Source organism: Zea mays, chromosome 10, assembly GCF_902167145.1.
Source record: "Zea mays cultivar B73 chromosome 10, Zm-B73-REFERENCE-NAM-5.0, whole genome shotgun sequence".
Taxonomy (NCBI): Eukaryota; Viridiplantae; Streptophyta; class Magnoliopsida; order Poales; family Poaceae; genus Zea; species Zea mays.
The window spans coordinates 2,519,410-2,538,933 of NC_050105.1; the positions used below are offsets into that span (position 1 = coordinate 2,519,410).

Below are 19,524 nucleotides of genomic sequence, written 5' to 3' on the forward strand. Positions count from 1 at the left end.
ACTCAATTAAATCAGCCTAGATCGTGGTGGTCACGAAGAATGACGTATGTGTAGTGGAATTGGGACAGCGAAGGAGAGATCTCCTGCAACTGACAATTCGATGACGGGTATGAATAGTCGTCGATCCAGCTCAGCAACAATGACACGAAACAACAATCGAGGATAAACTAGTCACCGCGGGGCTTTGACGAGCGCCGCCAGCCAGGCCCCTCTTCCCTCGTGCGCAATTGTTCTTTGGCGGCGCAAGGCAACGAGACCTTTTTTAGCGAGATTGGGTGTGGCTGCATGTACGTGCGATTGTATTGTATTGTACCATACGTTCCTAAACGTTCCTAAGAATGTGGATAGAAGGGTAAATTAGTCCTTAAAAATCCAGGAAATGGAAAAAAGATAAATAAAACTATTAAAAGAATAAAATGTCAAGTAAATCAATGTGGCAATGTTATGGGGTTAAATTTACTGTGTCAATATTTGGAGTGTCAATTATGCAAAGTCACTTGTTTAGATCGTCAAAAATACAATTTTCTCCTCCCTCTCTCCCCCAATCCTCTCTTCTAGCCACGGCCGCATGCTCGCTCGCACGCGCCCGCGCCGCCGTTCTACTTCCAAGTACAGCTCGCCTCGGCTTGCCAGCGCCATCTTTTCTTCCTCCCACTCCCTCACCTGACCGGTCTGATTCTGGGTCGATGTCGGTCACCATGGTCCGACCCATGGTCGGAGGAGAGCGGAGACCTGCGGTAGCAGCATGGCGCGGACACGGGGAACGGAGATCAGTGAAGGCCTTCCGCGGAAGAGTGGCGGGGAAGAGAAGCGACGGGGAAGCGCACTGCCGCGCTCACATGGCCGACCAAGGTACTCTCGGGGCACGCAGATAAATCTAGCGAGTGTTTCGTCGCTAGCGGCGGGTCTTCTACCGGCTCTCGTTGGGGACAGATTTCCATTATTTTTTTTAGAAAATCGAGATGTGCTTTGCAGGTAGGCATGTGCCTGAAGACATTTGAATTCATGAACCAGATCTCGAAAATGTAGATTTCCAAGCAAAAATGGGCAAAGCGCCTCTAATCGCTCTCCCCCCACAATAGGCTTGCCATTTGTTGCCATGCAACCAACGAGCGTCCAGCACCAAGCAAACGAGAGAAAGAAAGAGTGGGTGTGAGCACTGAGCATGGAGCTCGCCTTGGGGGCCATGGCCAGCTTGGCCCCCAAGCTGGGCGACCTGCTCATGGAGGAGTATGTCGTGCACAAGGGCCTCAAGCCCGACATCGAGTCCCTCTCCGATGAGCTTGTGATGATGAACGCCGCCCTCCTTGACGCGTCCCGGATTCCACCTGACCAGCTCACTGCGGTGGAAAAGCTCTGGGCACGCAAGGTCCGGGACCTGTCGTATGACATGGAGGACGCCATTGACGATTTCATCCTGCGTGTGGCTGGTGGTGACAACTCAGCCACCGACTCCAAACTCTTAAAGAAGATCCTTGTGAAGGTCAAGGACGTGATGTCAATAAAGAAGCTCAAGGATCGACGCCAGATCTCCGACAAGGTCAAAGACATCAAGAAACTCTCCAGTGAGTTGGCTGAGCTTCGTGCCAAGTACACAGTAAGGGGTGCAGGTGCTGATCTTGCTGCGAGCATCGGCATTGACCCCCGTGTCATCAATCTGTACAAGAAAGAGTCGGATCTCGTTGGCATCCAGGAGTCAAGGGACAAAGTCATCAGGATGCTGTCTTTAGGGACCAAATATGATGATGCGCATGCGTCTCATCAGGATCTAAAGATAGTCTCTATAGTCGGGGTTGGAGGATTAGGTAAGACTACTCTAGCCAAAACAGTGCACGATATGCTTAAGAAGCAATTCAGCCCTTCTGCTTTTATTTCTGTTGGTAGAACTCCTAATCTGAATAGAACATTCGAGAAGATTCTAGTGGAACTTGATGCCAAGTATAAGCAAGTTGACATGACCAGATGGGATCTAGAACAATTTGGAAAAGAACTGCATGAATTCTTACAGAACAAGAGGTATGCCTATGTCATTCATTCTCTTCTAGTTTTAGTTCAATGTTTTGCATTCACTACCAGAGCGTGGTTAGTTTATACATTCCTATATACTGATTCACCAAGTTTATACGTTTATACGGGTAACGATTTGCCAAGTTATTCATAGCTCTACACTGTTGTGCCAATTATATATAGGTACTTGATCGTTGTTGATGACATATGGGATGTTGGATCATGGGAAGCGATCAGATATGGCTTGAAGAACAATAATTGTGGAAGTAGAATAATCATGACTACTCGGAATTTTGAGCTTGTCACGAAAGTAGAAGAGGTTTATAGATTAAAACCTCTTTCTAATGAAAACTCTAAGAAACTATTTTACAAAAGAATACAAAGTCAGGAAGGAGAAAGTCTTGATGATGAACTGTCCACTGAAATCATAGATAAATGTGGCGGCATACCATTGGCTATCATTGCAATAGCTAGTTTGTTGGTTGAAAGACCATGTGAGGAGTGGTCAAAAGTGTATCACTCAATCAGTCTTGGGAATGGAGACAATACAACAAAGATATTGTCCTACAGCTACTATGATCTTCCTTCTTATCTCAAGCCATGTCTACTGCAACTAAGCATATTTCCTGAAGACTATCAGTTTGATACAAATGCTGCAATATGGATGTGGATAGGTGAGGGTCTAGTCCATCTTGAGAAAGAGGAGGGTAGCCTATTTGTGGTTGGAGAAAGATATTTCAAGGAGCTTGTGAATAGAAGCATGATCCAGCCGATAGAGGACAAATATGATCGGTTGGTAGAAGTATTCCGTATTCACGACATTGTATTTGATCTTATCCGTAAGTTGTTGAAAGATGAAGACTTCATTACCCTTTTGGACAGCGGTGGGCAACATTCACCTCAAGCTAGTTTAAGAAGAGAGAAGAAAACATGTGTGCCTCGCTCTGACTGCAAGCTACGTCGGCTGGCTGTCCGAAATCACCATGTGCAGCGCTTCCCTGAAGACATCATGGACATACCAGAGGCGTTGAGGTCACTTAACATTATATATTGTAATATTGCGATTATGACCCCACTTCATAGTTTCAGAGTCTGTCGTGTGCTATGTATAGAATACAGCTATGTACCGATCAGCCTAAAGCATCTAGGGAAGTTGTTGCATCTCAAGTACCTAGAGCTATATGGCACGCCTGTTGATGAGCTCCCTAAGGAAATTGGGCATCTGAGGTCTCTTCAGACACTGTTATTAGTCAATACTGGACTAGACGAGCTGCCACCGGCTGTTTGCTCGCTTACACGGCTGATGTGCCTGATGGCTGAGGGGTTCAAAAGGTTGCCAGCTGACAAGATGGGGAACCTAACGTCCCTGGAGGAGCTACGGCTAGAGAGCATAGTTGGTCAGAGTGCCACCCAAGCCCTAGTGGCAGAGCTTGGCAAGCTGACGAGGTTGAGGGTGGTCAACATCACCTTTTCAGAGGAGCTTGAGGAGAGCTTGCAAGAAGCATTGGTGCAATCTCTGTTCAATCTGTGGGGACTTCAGGAGCTAGCACTTTCTTCTAAATGGTCGCAGCAGGGAAGCGCTATGTGGGGAGACTGGGAGCCACCAAGGCAGCTCAGGCGCCTGATTATTAAAGGTATCATCTTCTCACGACAGCCTCGATGGATCAACCGCTCTTGCATGGCACACCTCTGCTTCTTATCTCTGGCGGTGCACGCTGTTGAAGCACAGGACCTAGATAACCTAGCGAGGTTGCCAGAGCTCCGGTACCTCAAGCTAGATGGTGTCAGCTGGCCTCCAAGGTATGATACTGGCCCGGACGACTTCAGGAATCTGAGGTTCTGCGATGTGGGTACAATGCTCGTGTTTCATATGGGCGCCATGCCAAGGCTTGAAGAGCTGGTGTTTGGAGTTTGTGCAGGATACTGGAGTTGGGAACACAATGGTGTGCTGTTGGAGCAGTGCCCAACAATGGATGTGATTGAAGATCTTGACTTGGGCCTGGATAACCTCCTTTCACTTGAGCAAGTCACGGTCGTAGTCGACTGTTCAGGCGCTACTGCTGCAAAAGTGCAGGAGGTGGAGGCCGTGGTCATGCGTGCCATGGAAAATCATGCCAACCGTCCAACCATAAAAATGGAACGAGTATGTGAAAACTTCATCTTATCTGACAAAGAGCAGGAGGATCTGGTGAGGCTGTTCTTGTCGAGTCTGCTAAAGAAAATACGTTGTCTTAATTATATATGACTATATGTTCATGGGTACTACTTACCTGTATGTTTGTGTACTTCTCAGCTTCAGCGACGCATTGAAAAGGAAGGCCGCTTGCTCGAGTTCAAGGATAAATCTGATGCTTTCTTCATCACATTCCTGCGGTTGCTTCGACATCCTCTAAAATCCGTTATTTCCCACGACTGTGCGGGTGCCAGCATGTGCGAGGTGCAGAAAGTGGAACCAGCTTGGAGACATGCAGCCGAGGTTCATCCTAACCATCCAAGTATTGAACTGATCAGAAAAAACAACGACGAAATTGCCTCCTCATCTGACCATCCCAACACAGAGGTTCGTCCTAGCTGCGTGGACTGAATTTTTTCAGTAGTTAATGTAATCCTTAGCTTTGATGGTATAACTTACCACTAACACTTATTTTTCGTTCCCAAACTCCAGCTCAGGAATTGATAACTCGGTATGTCCAATCCTTCCAAACCAGCCGCAGGTACGTGTGAATGTCCATCTAAACTTCAAATTAATTTTATTACTCTGTCCAGTTATCATGTTTCAGCGTCATGAGTAAGTTTCAGTTTCTTGCTGTGTTCTCTTTTTCGCTTGCATTTGTTGCATCTTAAAATCTTGCTTCTCCTTCATGAAAACATTTGCTCATCAAGTTCTCTAAACAGTGGCGAAGCTAGAGTAAATCAGAGGAGGGTGCACATGTCTTAAGGGTGCATAATAATAAGTTATAGGTGGTACCTATATGGTGAAAATTTAGTCTAACTCACTGGTTTTACAAATTTCCGTGGGTGCATGTGCATCCACTATTTCCTAAGTAGCTTCCCCACTGTCTCTAAATACAAATTTCAGGTACTGCCATTCCAGAACATAATCGCCTATAGTTTTTTTAGATCAAAGGCTTTCACCCAGATTTATTAGAAACATTACTGAATGCCAATGATCCGAGGCTGGGATACCAGCTTACAAAGAAGCATATTCAGAACTAATTATTTTACAACGACGAGGCAAACAAACTATACCTCGACCAACCACTCGACAGTACAGCTAAGCAACACCGCGACAAAAGAGAATAGCCAACTGGTTCAATGATCACATAGGGTCCCAATCAACACCGTAGAAATTCTAGTCCTATGCAGGCCCCAGGCTAGTGATCGATAGGGACCCTTGCAGTCTTGGTCATCTTTGACTCCGCATCATCCACCAGCTTGGCCTTGAGGAGCAGGTCCCGGTCTTCAACAGCACATGTAAACAATAGTCATGGGTGATTGAAAAAAAAAATCTGTTGTAGACAGCCTCATTCCGTGATTTCTAATTAGTCCATAAGGCTCCTGCACAAAAGAAAAGCATTAGTTTTTCCCTCGACTATCTTAGAATATGTCATCAAACCATTTTGAGCAGCTAGTTGGAGATTTTGTCCAGAGTCCAGACCAGTGAATCCCTCGGATAAGACCAGAGAAAAGCAGCAATTAAGCATTGGAACAGAATTGAGTACCCTTATCATTTCTGACGGCCCCCGCGTCGTCCTCCGCTCGGGCGACACGGGAGGCCCCCCAGCCCTAGCGCCGCCACTCTCTCCTCTATTCCCCCCTCGTTGTCGCCGGAGGAGACTGCCGAAGGCCGGCGCGATCTCCAAGGATGGCGGCGGCAGGGCGTTTCTCCCGCATTTCTCCTTCGTTTGCTCTCCCGGTGCTCAGATCGGGCGGTTCAAGTTCCAGTCGCGGGGTTGCCGGGGCGGGCACCGTCCCCCGCGCCGTCGTCTTCCTTGTCCCCGGCGTCGTCGGGGGGCTGTGCTTGGCGGTTCAACATCTGGTCCTGCAGGTGCAGCCAGGTGATGGATTGGCAGCATCTGCTGGTGGTGGCGGGGCTGCGCCGTTTCAGCGGCGGACGCACGGCGTGGTGGGTCTGGAGCCGGCCGACGGGCATGCTCCTCGTGGTGTTGGGTTTGTGGCGTGTGGGCCGGATCTGCCCTCAGCAACTGGCGCTGGCGGCTAGTGACGGTTGCGTCGATGGCGGTTTGGGGCTTGTGCAGGCGCTGTGGCGCGGCGCTCTCTTCTTTGCCACCCCTCCCCTCACGGCCTTGTCTACTGCTGTGGGCGGGGCGTCAGCCGTGCGACGGTGAGGAGCGGAGGATCTGGCTCCTCAGTGGCGGTGTGTGGCGTCGACATGTGGGCTGCAGTGGCCCCAACGGCGTTTGCGGTGGTGTGTGTGCCAACGGATCTGGTGCGTTGCAGCGACTGCTGCCAGGGTTGACCGACGGGAGGTGCGGCGGTGCGACGCGTGGTGCTGCCGCTGCTCGACCGGGACCATGGGCCCAGCCGGAGGTGGTGGCGGTCCGCGCTGCTTTGCGACTGTTGTGGCAACCGACGCGTTGTTGGCCTTCTGGATGGGTCTGTGTGGGTTGTTTGGGCGGCGGCGGCTGTGGAGGTGTGCTTTGTCCCGGGGTCCTGGCCGGACGTTGTGGTGGGGGTTTTCTTGGGCGAAAGCCTTAGCGACGACGACGCCCCTGGGCGCCGCTTCCCTTGTTGAGGGCGTCGTGTTCCCTAGCTTTGTCTTCCGTGGGCGAAAGCCCGGTCCACCTCGGACCGGCGACGATGGCGTCCCCGACGTCACTCCCTTTCTGAAGGCGTTGCTACTGAAGTTCGTCTCGGCCACGTCGTTGCCTTCGGTGGTTGCTTTCGTCTTTCGGGTCCCGGTTTGCGTGTGGAGGTGGAGGCTTGCACCGTGAAGTCGAAGCTGCTACGTCAGGGGATGTGGCTTGGCAATGATGACATGGGGCGAACCCCGCTTCTTCGTGGGCTTGTTTGCTTCGAAGATGAGGCATTTGGCGGAGGCGAGGCGGTGGATCAAGGTTTTGGAAGTGTCGCTGGTGAAGAATCAGAGCTGTCTCGAGTGGGGTATCTCGTGGCTTGGCAACGACGGCGCGCCACAGTCTTCCTTCTCTTCTGCCGGTGTTTGTAGTCATCGTCGTGTTTCCTTCGGCCTTGTGCTGCCTGTCTTGGGGAGTCGGAGCTATTCGTCACTTGTGTTGAGCTCGGCAACGAGCCAACGATGACTCACGATGGGCATTGTGTGTGGGGTTGCTGTTGTCTGGTTTATTTGTACGTCCTGTATAGGTTTTGGGCCCGGTTTTCCTTAAAACTGGGTCAATTCCTTTCTTCTTAATTGAGAGGCAGAGCTCCTGCCATTATGTTCAAAAAAAAACATTGGAACAGAATGTGGTCACATTTTGCACTTTTCTGGGCCCATCCACTGCACTCCAGATTGGATACTGTCATGTATCGCCATCCAGATAAAGGTCTTCACTTTGAGTGAGATACAAAATTCCCAAAGTTTCATCAGAGATAACTCAACCACACCCCCTGAAGTCATAAGTTTATACAGAGATTTAGTTGAATATTTCTTTGAGCTTTCAAGCATTCAAGAAACTCTCTCTCTCCCCTAAGTTGTACACCTCTTAAAAGATCATGTAACTCAAGGTATCCTGCCTGCAAAATGTCACCAAGTCCCCTTCTAAGCTGAATCACCCACTGTCCGTCCACCTACACCTATGCTACCTCTATATCTGGGTTGGTAGCTATCTCACAAGTAAATAATTAATATTAGTATGGTCATTTTATTCGTCATCGATAATAGTCATTTCTTAAACCAAACATCTCATAACAGATTTTTTCCATGATTGATCGAGCGTTTGGATACTACAATTATGTAGTCCCTTCATTCTAAATTATAATTGTCAAAGATTTTTTTACATGGCTCACTTAATTTGATCCTTATTTCGATGAGAGTGTCACTTAATTTGATCTGTAGTGCATACACTATATGGGATGGATGTATATGTTTGTGATGTGCTAGTTTGCGCGCTGATGGGCAGTGAACAGTTTGCATTTAAACAACTTTTTTTTTGCAAATGGGAGATATATTAATTTCAAGTTCATATGAGTTGCAAGTTCTTGAAAATACATCTTCCGGGGCCTCTGTTCCGTAGGAACACACATCCAACACTATAGACCCAAACATATAACTGGGTACAAACTAGTGGCTATCAATTCTTAGACTAGATCGCCACCCATGTCCCATGTTCCCAGGAAAAGAAATCCACGACTACTCACGTCAAGTGAAGCGAGGCCTCCATAGCAAGCTCCTGTGAATCCGCCGGTTGAAGGATAGCCCATGACCGAACCCAATGGCTAGTTGCAAAGATAACCTGCATAGAAGAAGCACAAATTTTGTTTTTAAACACAATGTTATTTCTACAGAGCCAAATAGATCAACATAAGGCTGCTACCCCGAGCAAAGCAATGGACTGCATAGCTCCAGGTAGCCCCTGGAGCCACTGTCCAAGCATGTGTGCAGCGTTAGAGGGCTTAGGTATACTCGAAACGCAATGGAAGAAAGACCAAACAAATCTAGCAAACCGGCAATCGAAGAAAAGATGATCGATAGTCTCTTTGTGATGACAGAAGCAGTACTTCATATCACCTATCCAATTCTGTTGAGCTAAATTATCTTTAGTAAGTAGAACGCCTTTGCGAAGATACCAAAGGAAGATTTTAACTTTGAGGGGTGCCCTGATCTTCCAAAGTTTCGAGTTTAAACTAGGGGTTTCTATCCGAATTAAGGCATGGTAATGTGATTTCAACGAGAATACCCCGTTCCGTGTTAGATTCTAGTAAAACACGTCTGGTTTGTTCTATAGGGTAAGATTAGGCTGCTAACTTGGGGCCTACAAGATCCCTGTGCCATGATAAGTTTGGCCGAGACGAGCAAAGTACCTCAGCGATGGATATGTTTTTTGGTCTGGCTATGTTGTACAAAATTGGGTACTGGGTCCTCAGTGCTGGGGAGCCTAGCCAAACATCTTCCCAAAAACGCACCTGTGAGCCATCCTTTACCTTGAAGGAGCCGAATAGGAGAAAGTTTCGCTTCACCTTCATAAGACCGTACAAAAAATGTGAGTCCCCCTGCCTCCATTCTACTTGTGAAAACAGGGTCGAACCAAGGTATTTGTTTCATAGAAGTTGTCGCCAGATCCCATCCGAAGTCAGCAGCTTCAAAAGCCACTTACTTAGACCAACTCCAGCAGACTCTCTCTCCGTATCCCTAAAACGCGCGGCCAACAGATTCTCTCTCCTCTCCGTATCCGTCTCCGTTTCCAGCAACACTCGCGCGCGCACGCAGAGAGCTGCGGAGAGGAGAGAGAAAGCGTGGAAATGGGGAGTCAGGGTACAGGCCGTGCGTTTTACGGAGCCGGATGCGGAGCCTGCTGGACTGATGAATAGTGTGCTAGACTCCGCAAAATAGGGATACGGAGCCGCATGCGGAGTGCTGCTGGAGTTGGTCTACGGGTAGTAGTATTCTTAGTGCCCGGATCGTGAATACCTAACCCCCTGGTTTTTAGGTAGACTGAGTATGTTCCACCTAGCAAGACGATATTTTTTCTTGTACTCGTCCCCTTGACAAATAAAGCGGGAACGAAAGAAATCCAGCTTTTTCAGAACGCCTCTGGACGTACTAAAGAAATACATCAATGAGACTGGTGAGTACTGCATTTAAACAACTTGCATTTTGTAAACGTCATGTAATTTAAACAGTTTGCATTTGTAAATAGTTTCCATTTGTGCATTTTTCATTTGTAAAAATCATGTAATTTAAACAATTCTCGTTTGTAACAATGGAATATTTTTTTTTCTGACATTGTCTTGTGTCCTTACATTTCAGCTTTCACGTTGTCTCATCCCTTCCTACGGGCTTGGAGATTTTAGATGCTATATTTATCGAGTGATCTAGACGACATGATTGAGGGTCTATATATCGTGTGTTTATGACTTATGTATTGTGAGGTTAAAATTTATGAGAGGACATGTATGATTCATTATGTGTGGTCAAGATTGCATTGTGTGTAATTGAGATTTGTATGTGGATGTAAATGAATAATTGTGTGTTTAAGATTTATGTATTGTGTGGTTAAAATTTATGAGTGAACATATACGATCAATTGTGTGTTTGTGTGTGGTCAATACTATGTATTGTGTATTTGTGCGTGGGCGTGAATGAACAATCACGTATAGTTAGGAATTATTTATTATGAGCTTTTCTGAAACCATGGCAGCTGACTCTGCTGGTAATGAACCCACAGCCGCAAAGGAGCATGGATCTGTGATTTCGGCCTCAGCATGGATGAAGCAGAGAACTGGGAATCCATCCTCAGCAGTGAAGAAGACTAAAACAGTTTAGTCTCTGTTTCAATATCATCGTTTAGTAATTTAGGAATTAAATATGACCAAAATAGATGGACTAATATTTAGTCTCTCAAACCAAACGGGACCTAAAAATTAGTCCCTAGAAACCAAACAGTTTAGTCTCTGATTAAAATACTCGTTTAGTCTCTAGTTTTTAGTCTCATTTAGTTTCTATTTTACCAAACGAAAAGACTAAAGTAGAGACTAATTGGCTTTAGTTTCTAGTCCCTCATATGGGTGCTAAAAGGGACTAATTGGCAAAATTTACTCCAATTACCTTTGCCTAAAAAACTAGCGTGAAATAAGAAAATGAGTATTTTAGTTTTTGTGTATTGAATTTAATGTATTTAGAAATTGTTTAGTCCCTACAAACAAACAGGGTAGAGACTAAATTTTAGTCTCTGGACTAAACTTTGGTCCTAGAACTAATGAAACCAAACGGGACCTAAGGGAGAAAGCAAGTCAGTCTCTCAAATGGTCGGTAGGTTGGTTGGTTCTTAACCTTCTGTCTTCTGGTTCTGGGTAGCAGACTATATCTAAATGGAAAAAAAGAGAGACGATGGCGTGCATCTCTTTAACTTGCTTCTCCTTCATCGTGTTGGATCTTTTATGGGCTTGGCCCATTTATTGAATAAACTCTATGGTGTGTAATGGTGGAGAATACCAATAGTACCACATTGGAAGTCCAAGGGTCTTTTGCCTTGACTTATATGGTGGGATTTATTCCACTTATCTTGAGAAGTCAAGAATAGGACAAGGGCGTGCCACACGCGCGCGCGCGCGCCGCCGCCGCCGGCCGGGCCGGGCGTGGCGTGGCGTGGCGTGGCGTGGCGTGGCAGGCAGGCGAGCGGGCGTGGCGTGGCGTGGTTGTGTTAATTTTTAGCACTCACTAACCGCGTACGTCAGCCGAGTGACCCTGTCTCTTCGTCAGCCAGCCGAGTGACCCTTCTCCTTCAGCTGCCGACTCATGGCGTGACTCGGCGGGAGCTGGCCGACTCATGGCATAACTCGGCTAGAGCTGGCCGACTCTTGGCGTGACTCGGCGACCTTTCTCCTTCAGCTTCCCTCTGCGAGAGGTTAAATAGAGGAGCACCCGTGTCACTCGGTACACGCGAGAAAAACTTTCAGTCTCACAATCCAGCCGCCGAGTGAGGGTATTTCCATCTCGTGACTCTGCGCGCACAGAGAAGCGAGAGGGCAGGTGCCTCCGAAGCTGGTGCCGTTTGAGACCTTGCACGGGGGATCGGCAATTAGGTTTTTGGGGAGCGTCTTCGCGACTGCCCAACATCTGTCTTCATCGCTGGTTCTTGGCGTCTTCAACTCGATCGGATGACAAGAGAAGTTGGACAAGGATCAGGATCCTCGGAGCGCATGGGAGGGTATGATCAATTCAGTTCATTACAGTTTTATATTCTGCATATTATATATGTCGTATGTAGCTTTGCTCTATCGTATTATAATATGTTATATCTGTTTGTCTTAATTTTACAGTCATCCTGTTTATATTGTTATCTGTTTATTTCCAGTTGTTCCGCAATAAACCATGAACCATGCTTATATACTTATTTTATTTATATGATTTACATACTTCATATGCTTGGTGTTCTCATGATCCATATTGTTATGGATATTTTTGAGATCACGATTTCTATGGTTAATTATTTATTATATGTCATCATCATAATGTTAATTTATGGAATTAAAATAATACGGAAAATGCCTATAATTCTAACAATCCAAAAACCTAATGTTAGGCATTTTTCTGTCAGAGGTTTTGCTGCTGTGCTAAAGCCTGATCCTTTTGATGGTAAAAACTTCTTGATATGGAAAGCTAAAATGGAATTGTGGCTAACTGCAATGTCTTGTTTTCATGCCGCTGAGGGCAAGCCTGCCAACTTACCTCCTGAGGATGAGGCTAAGTTTAAGGCTGAAGACAACCTCTTTCGAGGAGCAGTAATTAGCGCACTGGATACTAAATTCCAGAAAAGCTATATCATCCTTCCCACAGGGAAAGAGCTGTGGGATGCACTTGTCGGAAAGTTTGGAGTAACTGACGCTGGTAGCGAGCTGTATCTCATGGAGCAGCTGTATGACTACAAAATGGTTGAGAACCGATCTGTAGTGGAACAGGCTCATGAGTTTCAGGCACTAGCTAAGGAACTCGAACTTTTTCCTTGTCCTTTGCCTGACAAGTTTGTGGCTGGCGGTATAATCGCCAAGTTGCCACCTTCTTGGAAGGACTTTGCTACCTCTCTTAAACATAAGAGACAAGAGTTCAATGTGGAAGAGCTCATTGGTACTCTTGATGTTGAGGAAAGGGCTAGAACAAAAGACAATGGAAAAGGTGTGGAGACCTCTACTGCTAATGTGGTGCAGAAGAGAAACTTCCGCAAGTTTAATAAGAAGAAAAACCAGAACAAACCAGAGAACGCGAATAAACCTGTTCAAACAGCACAGTTTAAAAAGAAGAACAACAATAACAAGGGAAAGGGAGGATGCTTTTTCTGTGGCAGTGATCAACATTGGGCAAGAGAGTGCCCTGATCGCAAGTTCACTCAAGACAAGAAATCAGCTCATGTTGTAACCACTGAAACTGAAGGAGGAACATCTGGGTATGGTAATTCTTTACCATTTGTTCTCTCAGTTTGTAATTCACCTGAGTGGTGGATGGACAGTGGTGCAAATATTCATGTGTGTGCTGATGCCTCTATGTTCTCCTCCTACCAGGTCGGGAGGTCTGGCGCCTTGTTAATGGGAAATGGGTCGCGTGCTCATGTTCTTGGTGTTGGTACGGTCATTCTGAAGTTTACTTCGGGAAAGACGGTGCCATTGAAGAGCGTGCAGCATGTGCCCTCTATCAAGAAGAATCTCGTTAGCGCGTCTATGCTATGTCGAGATGGATACAAAGTTGTTCTTGAGTCTAATAAATGTGTTGTGTCGAAACATGGTACTTTTGTTGGTAAAGGATATGACTGCGGAGGCTTGTTCCGCTTATCACTGCATGATGTGTGTAATAAACTGGTGAATTCTGTTCATTTTTCTGATGAGTCAGATTTATGGCATTCACGTTTTTGTCATGCAAGCTTTGACTGTCTTATGCGGTTAGCAAATATAAATTTAATTCCTAAATTTAACTTGGTCAAAAAGTCTAAGTGCCATGTGTGTGTTGAATCAAAACAACCCCGTAAGCCTCACAAGGCTGCTGAGGCGAGGAGTTTGGCACCTCTAGAACTTGTTCATTCTGATCTGTGCGAGATGAATGGAATTTTGACCAAAGGTGGTAAAAGATACTTTCTCACTTTTATAGATGACTCCACTAGATTTTGTTATGTGTATCTCTTAAAAACAAAAGATGAAGCGTTCAATTATTTTAAGGCCTATAAAGCTGAAGTAGAGAACCAACTTGAGAGGAAAATAAAACGGTTAAGGTCTGATCGAGGTGGAGAATATTTCTCTAATGTGTTCGATGAGTTCTGCGTGGAACATGGTATTATTCATGAGAGGACACCGCCATTCTCACCACAATCCAATGGGATTGCTGAAAGGAAAAACCGCACTCTAACAGATTTGGTGAATGCCATGTTGAGTACAGCGGGATTATCCAAGGCATGGTGGGGTGAGGCGATTTTGACAGCATGTCATGTCCTGAATAGAGTTCCAACAAAGAACAAAGAGATCACTCCATTTGAGGAATGGGAAAAGAGAAGAGTAAATCTCTCGTATTTACGCACTTGGGGTTGTTTGGCTAAAGTGAATGTGCCAATCAACAAAAAGCGTAAACTTGGGCCTAAAACTGTTGATTGTGTATTCCTTGGGTACTCTTTTCACAGCACTGGGTATAGGTTCTTAATTATAAAATCTGATGTGCCTGATATGTATGTTGATACTATCATGGAATCAAGAGACGCAACATTTTTTGAGAATGAGTTTCCCATGAAGAATACACCTAGTGATATAAGTCATGAGACTATAATTCCCCATGAGCACGAACTGTCGATTCCTATAGATCATGCTGAGGATTCTCACGTGCACATCCCTGAGGAGGATGACACTATAGTCACTCGAAAGAGCAAGAGACAGAGGGTTGCAAAATCCTTTGGTAATGACTTTATGGTGTACCTTGTGGAAGACACACCAACTACCATTAGTGAGGCATATTCCTCTCCTGATGCTGACTTATGGAAGGAAGCAGTAAGGAGTGAGATGGAATCTATTATGTCTAATGGAACTTGGGAGGTCGTGGACCGTCCTTATGGTTGTCAACCTATAGGTTGCAAATGGATCTTCAAGAAAAAGCTTAGGCCTGATGGTACAATTGAGAGGTACAAGGCAAGGCTTGTGGCCAAAGGATATACCCAAAAGGAGGGTGAAGATTTCTTTGATACCTACTCACCAGTGGCTCGACTGACTACAATTCGCACATTAATAGCCGTGGCAGCCTCTTATGGTCTTATCATTCATCAGATGGATGTTAAGACAGCTTTCCTAAATGGAGAGTTGGATGAGGAGATCTATATGGATCAGCCAGAAGGGTTCATTGCGGATGGTCAAGAGAACAAGGTGTGCAGGTTGATAAAATCATTGTATGGCCTAAAACAAGCACCTAAGCAATGGCATGAAAAGTTTGATAATACTCTTACAGCAGCTGGTTTTGTTGTAAATGAATCTGACACGTGTGTATACTATCGGTATGGTGGGGGTGAGTCTGTTATGCTGTACCTTTATGTTGATGACATTTTGATCTTTGGATCAAATCTCAATGTGATTGAGGAAGTTAAAAATCTTCTATCGAGCAATTTCGAGATGAAAGATTTGGGAGAAGCTGATGTCATTCTAAACATCAAGCTTGTTAGAGAAGCTGATGGTGGGGTAACTTTGTTACAATCCCATTATGTGGAAAAGGTATTGAGTCGCTTTGGTTTTAGTGACTGTGATCCTGCTCCAACACCTTATGACCCCAGTGTGCTATTGAGAAAGAATCAGAGAATAGCAAGGGATCAATTGACATACTCCCAGATCATTGGCTCGCTCATGTACCTTGCAAGTGCAACAAGGCCAGACATCTCTTATGCTGTGAGTAAGCTAAGTCGGTTTGTGTCGAAACCAGGAGATGATCACTGGCGTGCTCTTGAGAGAGTGTTGCGGTATTTGAAAGGTACTATGACATACGGTATTAATTATACCGGAAACCCAAAAGTGCTGGAAGGCTATTGTGATGCCAACTGGATTTCTGATGCTGATGAGCTTTATGCCACAAGCGGATATGTGTTTCTGTTTGGAGGTGGCGCTGTTTCCTGGAAGTCTTGCAAGCAGACTATCTTAACGAAGTCTACAATGGAAGCAGAACTCGCAGCATTAGACACTGCTGCGGCTGAGGCTGAGTGGCTTCGTGATTTCCTATTGGACTTACCGGTAGTTGAAAAACCGATACCGGCTATTTCCATGAACTGTGACAACCAAACGGTGATTACAAAGGTTAACAGTTCTAGGAATAACATGAAGTCTACAAGGCATGTTAAGAGGAGATTGAAATCTGTCAGAAAGTTGAAAAACTCCGGAGTTATTACTGTGGATTATGTCCACACATCGAATAATCTGGCAGATCAATTCACTAAGGGTCTATCACGCAATGTGATAGAAAGTGCATCGAGGGAAATGGGTATGAGACCCATGTGAGATCTACTCTAGTGGTAACCTGCTCTATGTGATCGGAGATCCCGTGAAGTAGAGTGGAGAAACAAGCTAGGAGTAGATTGTGAGGAAAGATCCCTTCTTTAACACATTTCTGATGCACATCTTTCCTATCTGTAAGGCAGGATGGTTTTTACCTTAATGTATTCCAAGAGTCTTATAAAGGTGAGATGTTGTCCTACAGAACATCTTCTGAGGAATACACCTATATGAGTCAGACTGCTAGTCACAGTCTATGGGATTTGGGTAATCCCTAAATACTCATGAAAGGCACTGAAGTGTGACTTATATGCTTCTAAACAGCGGGAATACCCTTCTGCAGCCTAGTATCAGCAAAGGATTTGAGTGAATCTTATTTCGCACAAAACTGTCAATTCAAGGCATAGTCCATTGTTCAGTTGTGAATAAGTGAAACTCTTATTCTAGATGGATGTTCAACTTAACAGTCTCCATCGAAACACTGGTATATCAAAGGATTGTGACTCTGATACTTCATCATTACAAACCCTAGAGTTTGGTGGGGATTGTTGGATCTTTTATGGGCTTGGCCCATTTATTGAATAAACTCTATGGTGTGTAATGGTGGAGAATACCAATAGTACCACATTGGAAGTCCAAGGGTCTTTTGCCTTGACTTATATGGTGGGATTTATTCCACTTATCTTGAGAAGTCAAGAATAGGACAAGGGCGTGCCACACGCGCGCGCGCGCGCCGCCGCCGCCGCCGGCCGGGCCGGGCCGGGCGTGGCGTGGCGTGGCGTGGCGAGGCGAGGCAGGCAGGCAGGCGTGGTGTGGTTGTGTTAATTTTTAGCACTCACTAACCGCGTACGTCAGCCGAGTGACTCTGTCTCTTCGTCTGCCGAGTGACCCTGTCTCTTCGTCAGCCAGCCGAGTGACCCTTCTCCTTCAGCTGCCGACTCATGGCGTGACTCGGCGGGAGTTGGCCGACTCATGGCATAACTCGGCTAGAGCTGGCCGACTCTTGGCGTGACTCGGCGACCTTTCTCCTTCAGCTTCCCTCTGCGAGAGGTTAAATAGAGGAGCACCCGTGTCACTCGGTACACGCGAGAAAAACTTTCAGTCTCACAATCCAGCCGCCGAGTGAGGGTATTTCCATCTCGTGACTCTGCGCGCACAGAGAAGCGAGAGGGCAGGTGCCTCCGAAGCCGGTGCCGTTTGAGACCTTGCACGGGGGATCGGCAATTAGGTTTTTGGGGAGCGTCTTCGCGACTGCCCAACATCTGTCTTCATCGCTGGTTCTTGGCGTCTTCAACTCGATCGGATGACAAGAGAAGTTGGACAAGGATCAGGATCCTCGGAGCGCATGGGAGGGTATGATCAATTCAGTTCATTACAGTTTTATATTCTGCATATTATATATGTCGTATGTAGCTTTGCTCTATCGTATTATAATATGTTATATCTGTTTGTCTTAATTTTACAGTCATCCTGTTTATATTGTTATCTGTTTATTTCCAGTTGTTCCGCAATAAACCATGAACCATGCTTATATACTTATTTTATTTATATGATTTACATACTTCATATGCTTGGTGTTCTCATGATCCATATTGTTATGGATATTTTTGAGATCACGATTTCTATGGTTAATTATTTATTATATGTCATCATCATAATGTTAATTTATGGAATTAAAATAATACGGAAAATGCCTATAATTCTAACACATCGTTTCTTGGGGCTCTGACCTCTCTGATACCGTGCAACCAAACAGCCCGGGTGAGCTTGCAGTTTGCAGCGATGGGTGGTGACTGGGGAGAGGAACACTGAATACTGATTCTCCATTGACTAGCACATCTAATATACTCGAGATGGTTAAATTAGGTTTAATTTATCATCTTATTTCTTCTAGGAAAACAAATTAAGTTGACCGGTTCTATCTTTAATGCCATCTAAAATACTGCAACGACTTTAACCCGTTCAAGTCAAATCGCCCTTTGATTTACTCGAGATAACAAGGTGATATGCATGTAATAATCTTGACCATCTTGTCGTCTCTGAGGCTACACAACGGGAGTTACTCCGTTCCAAAATAAATGACTTTCAGACTTTAAATTTTGAATCAATTTTTTTTGCACAAATAAATGCTCATTATGTTTTTTTTTAAAAATCTCCTTTTGCAAATGTAATTATTATAAATTAGAGTAGGATTTCTAGGGGCACATATACGTAACTTTACTAGTACCATTGGTATCTCTCCAACCAAATCAAAAGGTATATATATACACACGTAACACCACACGAGATCACGAACGGGCGTACGGCACAAATGGCCTTTGATCTTCAAAGTTCAAAGCACTGGGGCGTGTTTAAAGTTTAAACCACATATAAACGTAGACACCGGTGGTCGCACCGGTACATACAGAGAAGCTCGTATAGACGACTGTGAATCTATTTACACTTAGGGCCCGTTTGTTTCGTTGGAATTGAATTCCATTTTAATAATTATAATTTAGACAAAACTAATTAAGTTTATATATTTATATATGTAATATATTTGTATATTATCCTAAATCATATGAGAGAGATAGTTATATACTACATTTATGTTATAGAGGCGCAAGTAGAAGAATGTGTTATAAGTTGTACATCGGAAAAATAGCATGTAAATATATAGAATCAATTTCCATCTCTCACCCCATAAATTTGAGGTAGGCTTATATTATAACTTTGGAAAGTGGTGGAATGTCATATTCTAAAAAAATAGCCTATTTCATTAGTAAGATTCCAATTCCTCTAAATGAAAGGAAACAAACGGGGCCTTATATATTTTCTTTAGAACCGTCATTGCTAATGGTTACACTAATAGAAAAGAGCTCAAAGCCTGCGACACCCATAAATTATCACTGGCGGTTTCAGTTACCGCGCGCCAGTAAAAAAAAACAGGTGGGCCCGGCTTGGGAACCGCCAGTGGAAACCTATTTCCACTGGCGGTTCTGTTACACCAACCGCCAGTGGAAATATCCTATCCTATTTCCACTGGCGGTTGTGTTAAGATAACCACCAGTGGAAATAGGTTTCCACTGGCGGTTTTTCAAGCCAACCGCCAGTGAACTATGTGTTATAAATACCCCTCTTCCTCTCCCCGACAGGAATTGTACGCTCGCAGCCAACTTCCATTGGAGGCGATTTTAGAGGTCCAGATTTCACAAATACAAGGGGGAGGTTTTGGTCTTCATTTTTTGGAAGAAGGTGGATAAGAAAGGTTGGTTTATGTTTCTTTGTCAATTTTTGTTCATTCTTGCTCAATTTTAGCCACATTTTGGATCTAGGGTTTTACATGTGAGAGAGAAGAGTATAGCTAGGTTATTTTCTCTATTTCCTCAAATGAGGTTG

General features: G+C 45.1%; 1 protein-coding gene and 1 pseudogene across 2 annotated transcripts; both read left to right on the plus strand.

Moving 5' to 3' along the window:
• Window positions 1–529: 529 nt before the first annotated feature.
• Window positions 530–10,241, plus strand: LOC103640692 (disease resistance protein RGA5). 2 transcript variants are annotated; one of them, XR_004853092.1, is made up of 7 exons: window positions 530–852; window positions 976–2,016; window positions 2,191–3,807; window positions 3,927–4,195; window positions 4,301–4,567; window positions 4,673–4,721; window positions 9,956–10,241. XR_004853092.1 is itself a non-coding variant. In XM_008664171.4 (6 exons), the coding sequence occupies exons 2-5, from the start codon at window positions 1,166–1,168 to the stop codon at window positions 4,682–4,684; spliced, it is 3,135 nt and encodes a 1,044-aa protein (XP_008662393.1). In that variant the 5' UTR covers window positions 532–852; window positions 976–1,165; the 3' UTR covers window positions 4,685–4,721; window positions 9,956–10,232. The 2 variants fall into 2 exon arrangements, 1 of the variants encoding a protein (XP_008662393.1); XM_008664171.4 differs by having other exon boundaries at window positions 532–852; window positions 2,191–4,195; window positions 9,956–10,232.
• On the plus strand, window positions 4,728–6,631 carry LOC103640691 (uncharacterized; annotated as a pseudogene).
• Window positions 10,242–19,524: the final 9,283 nt, after the last annotated feature.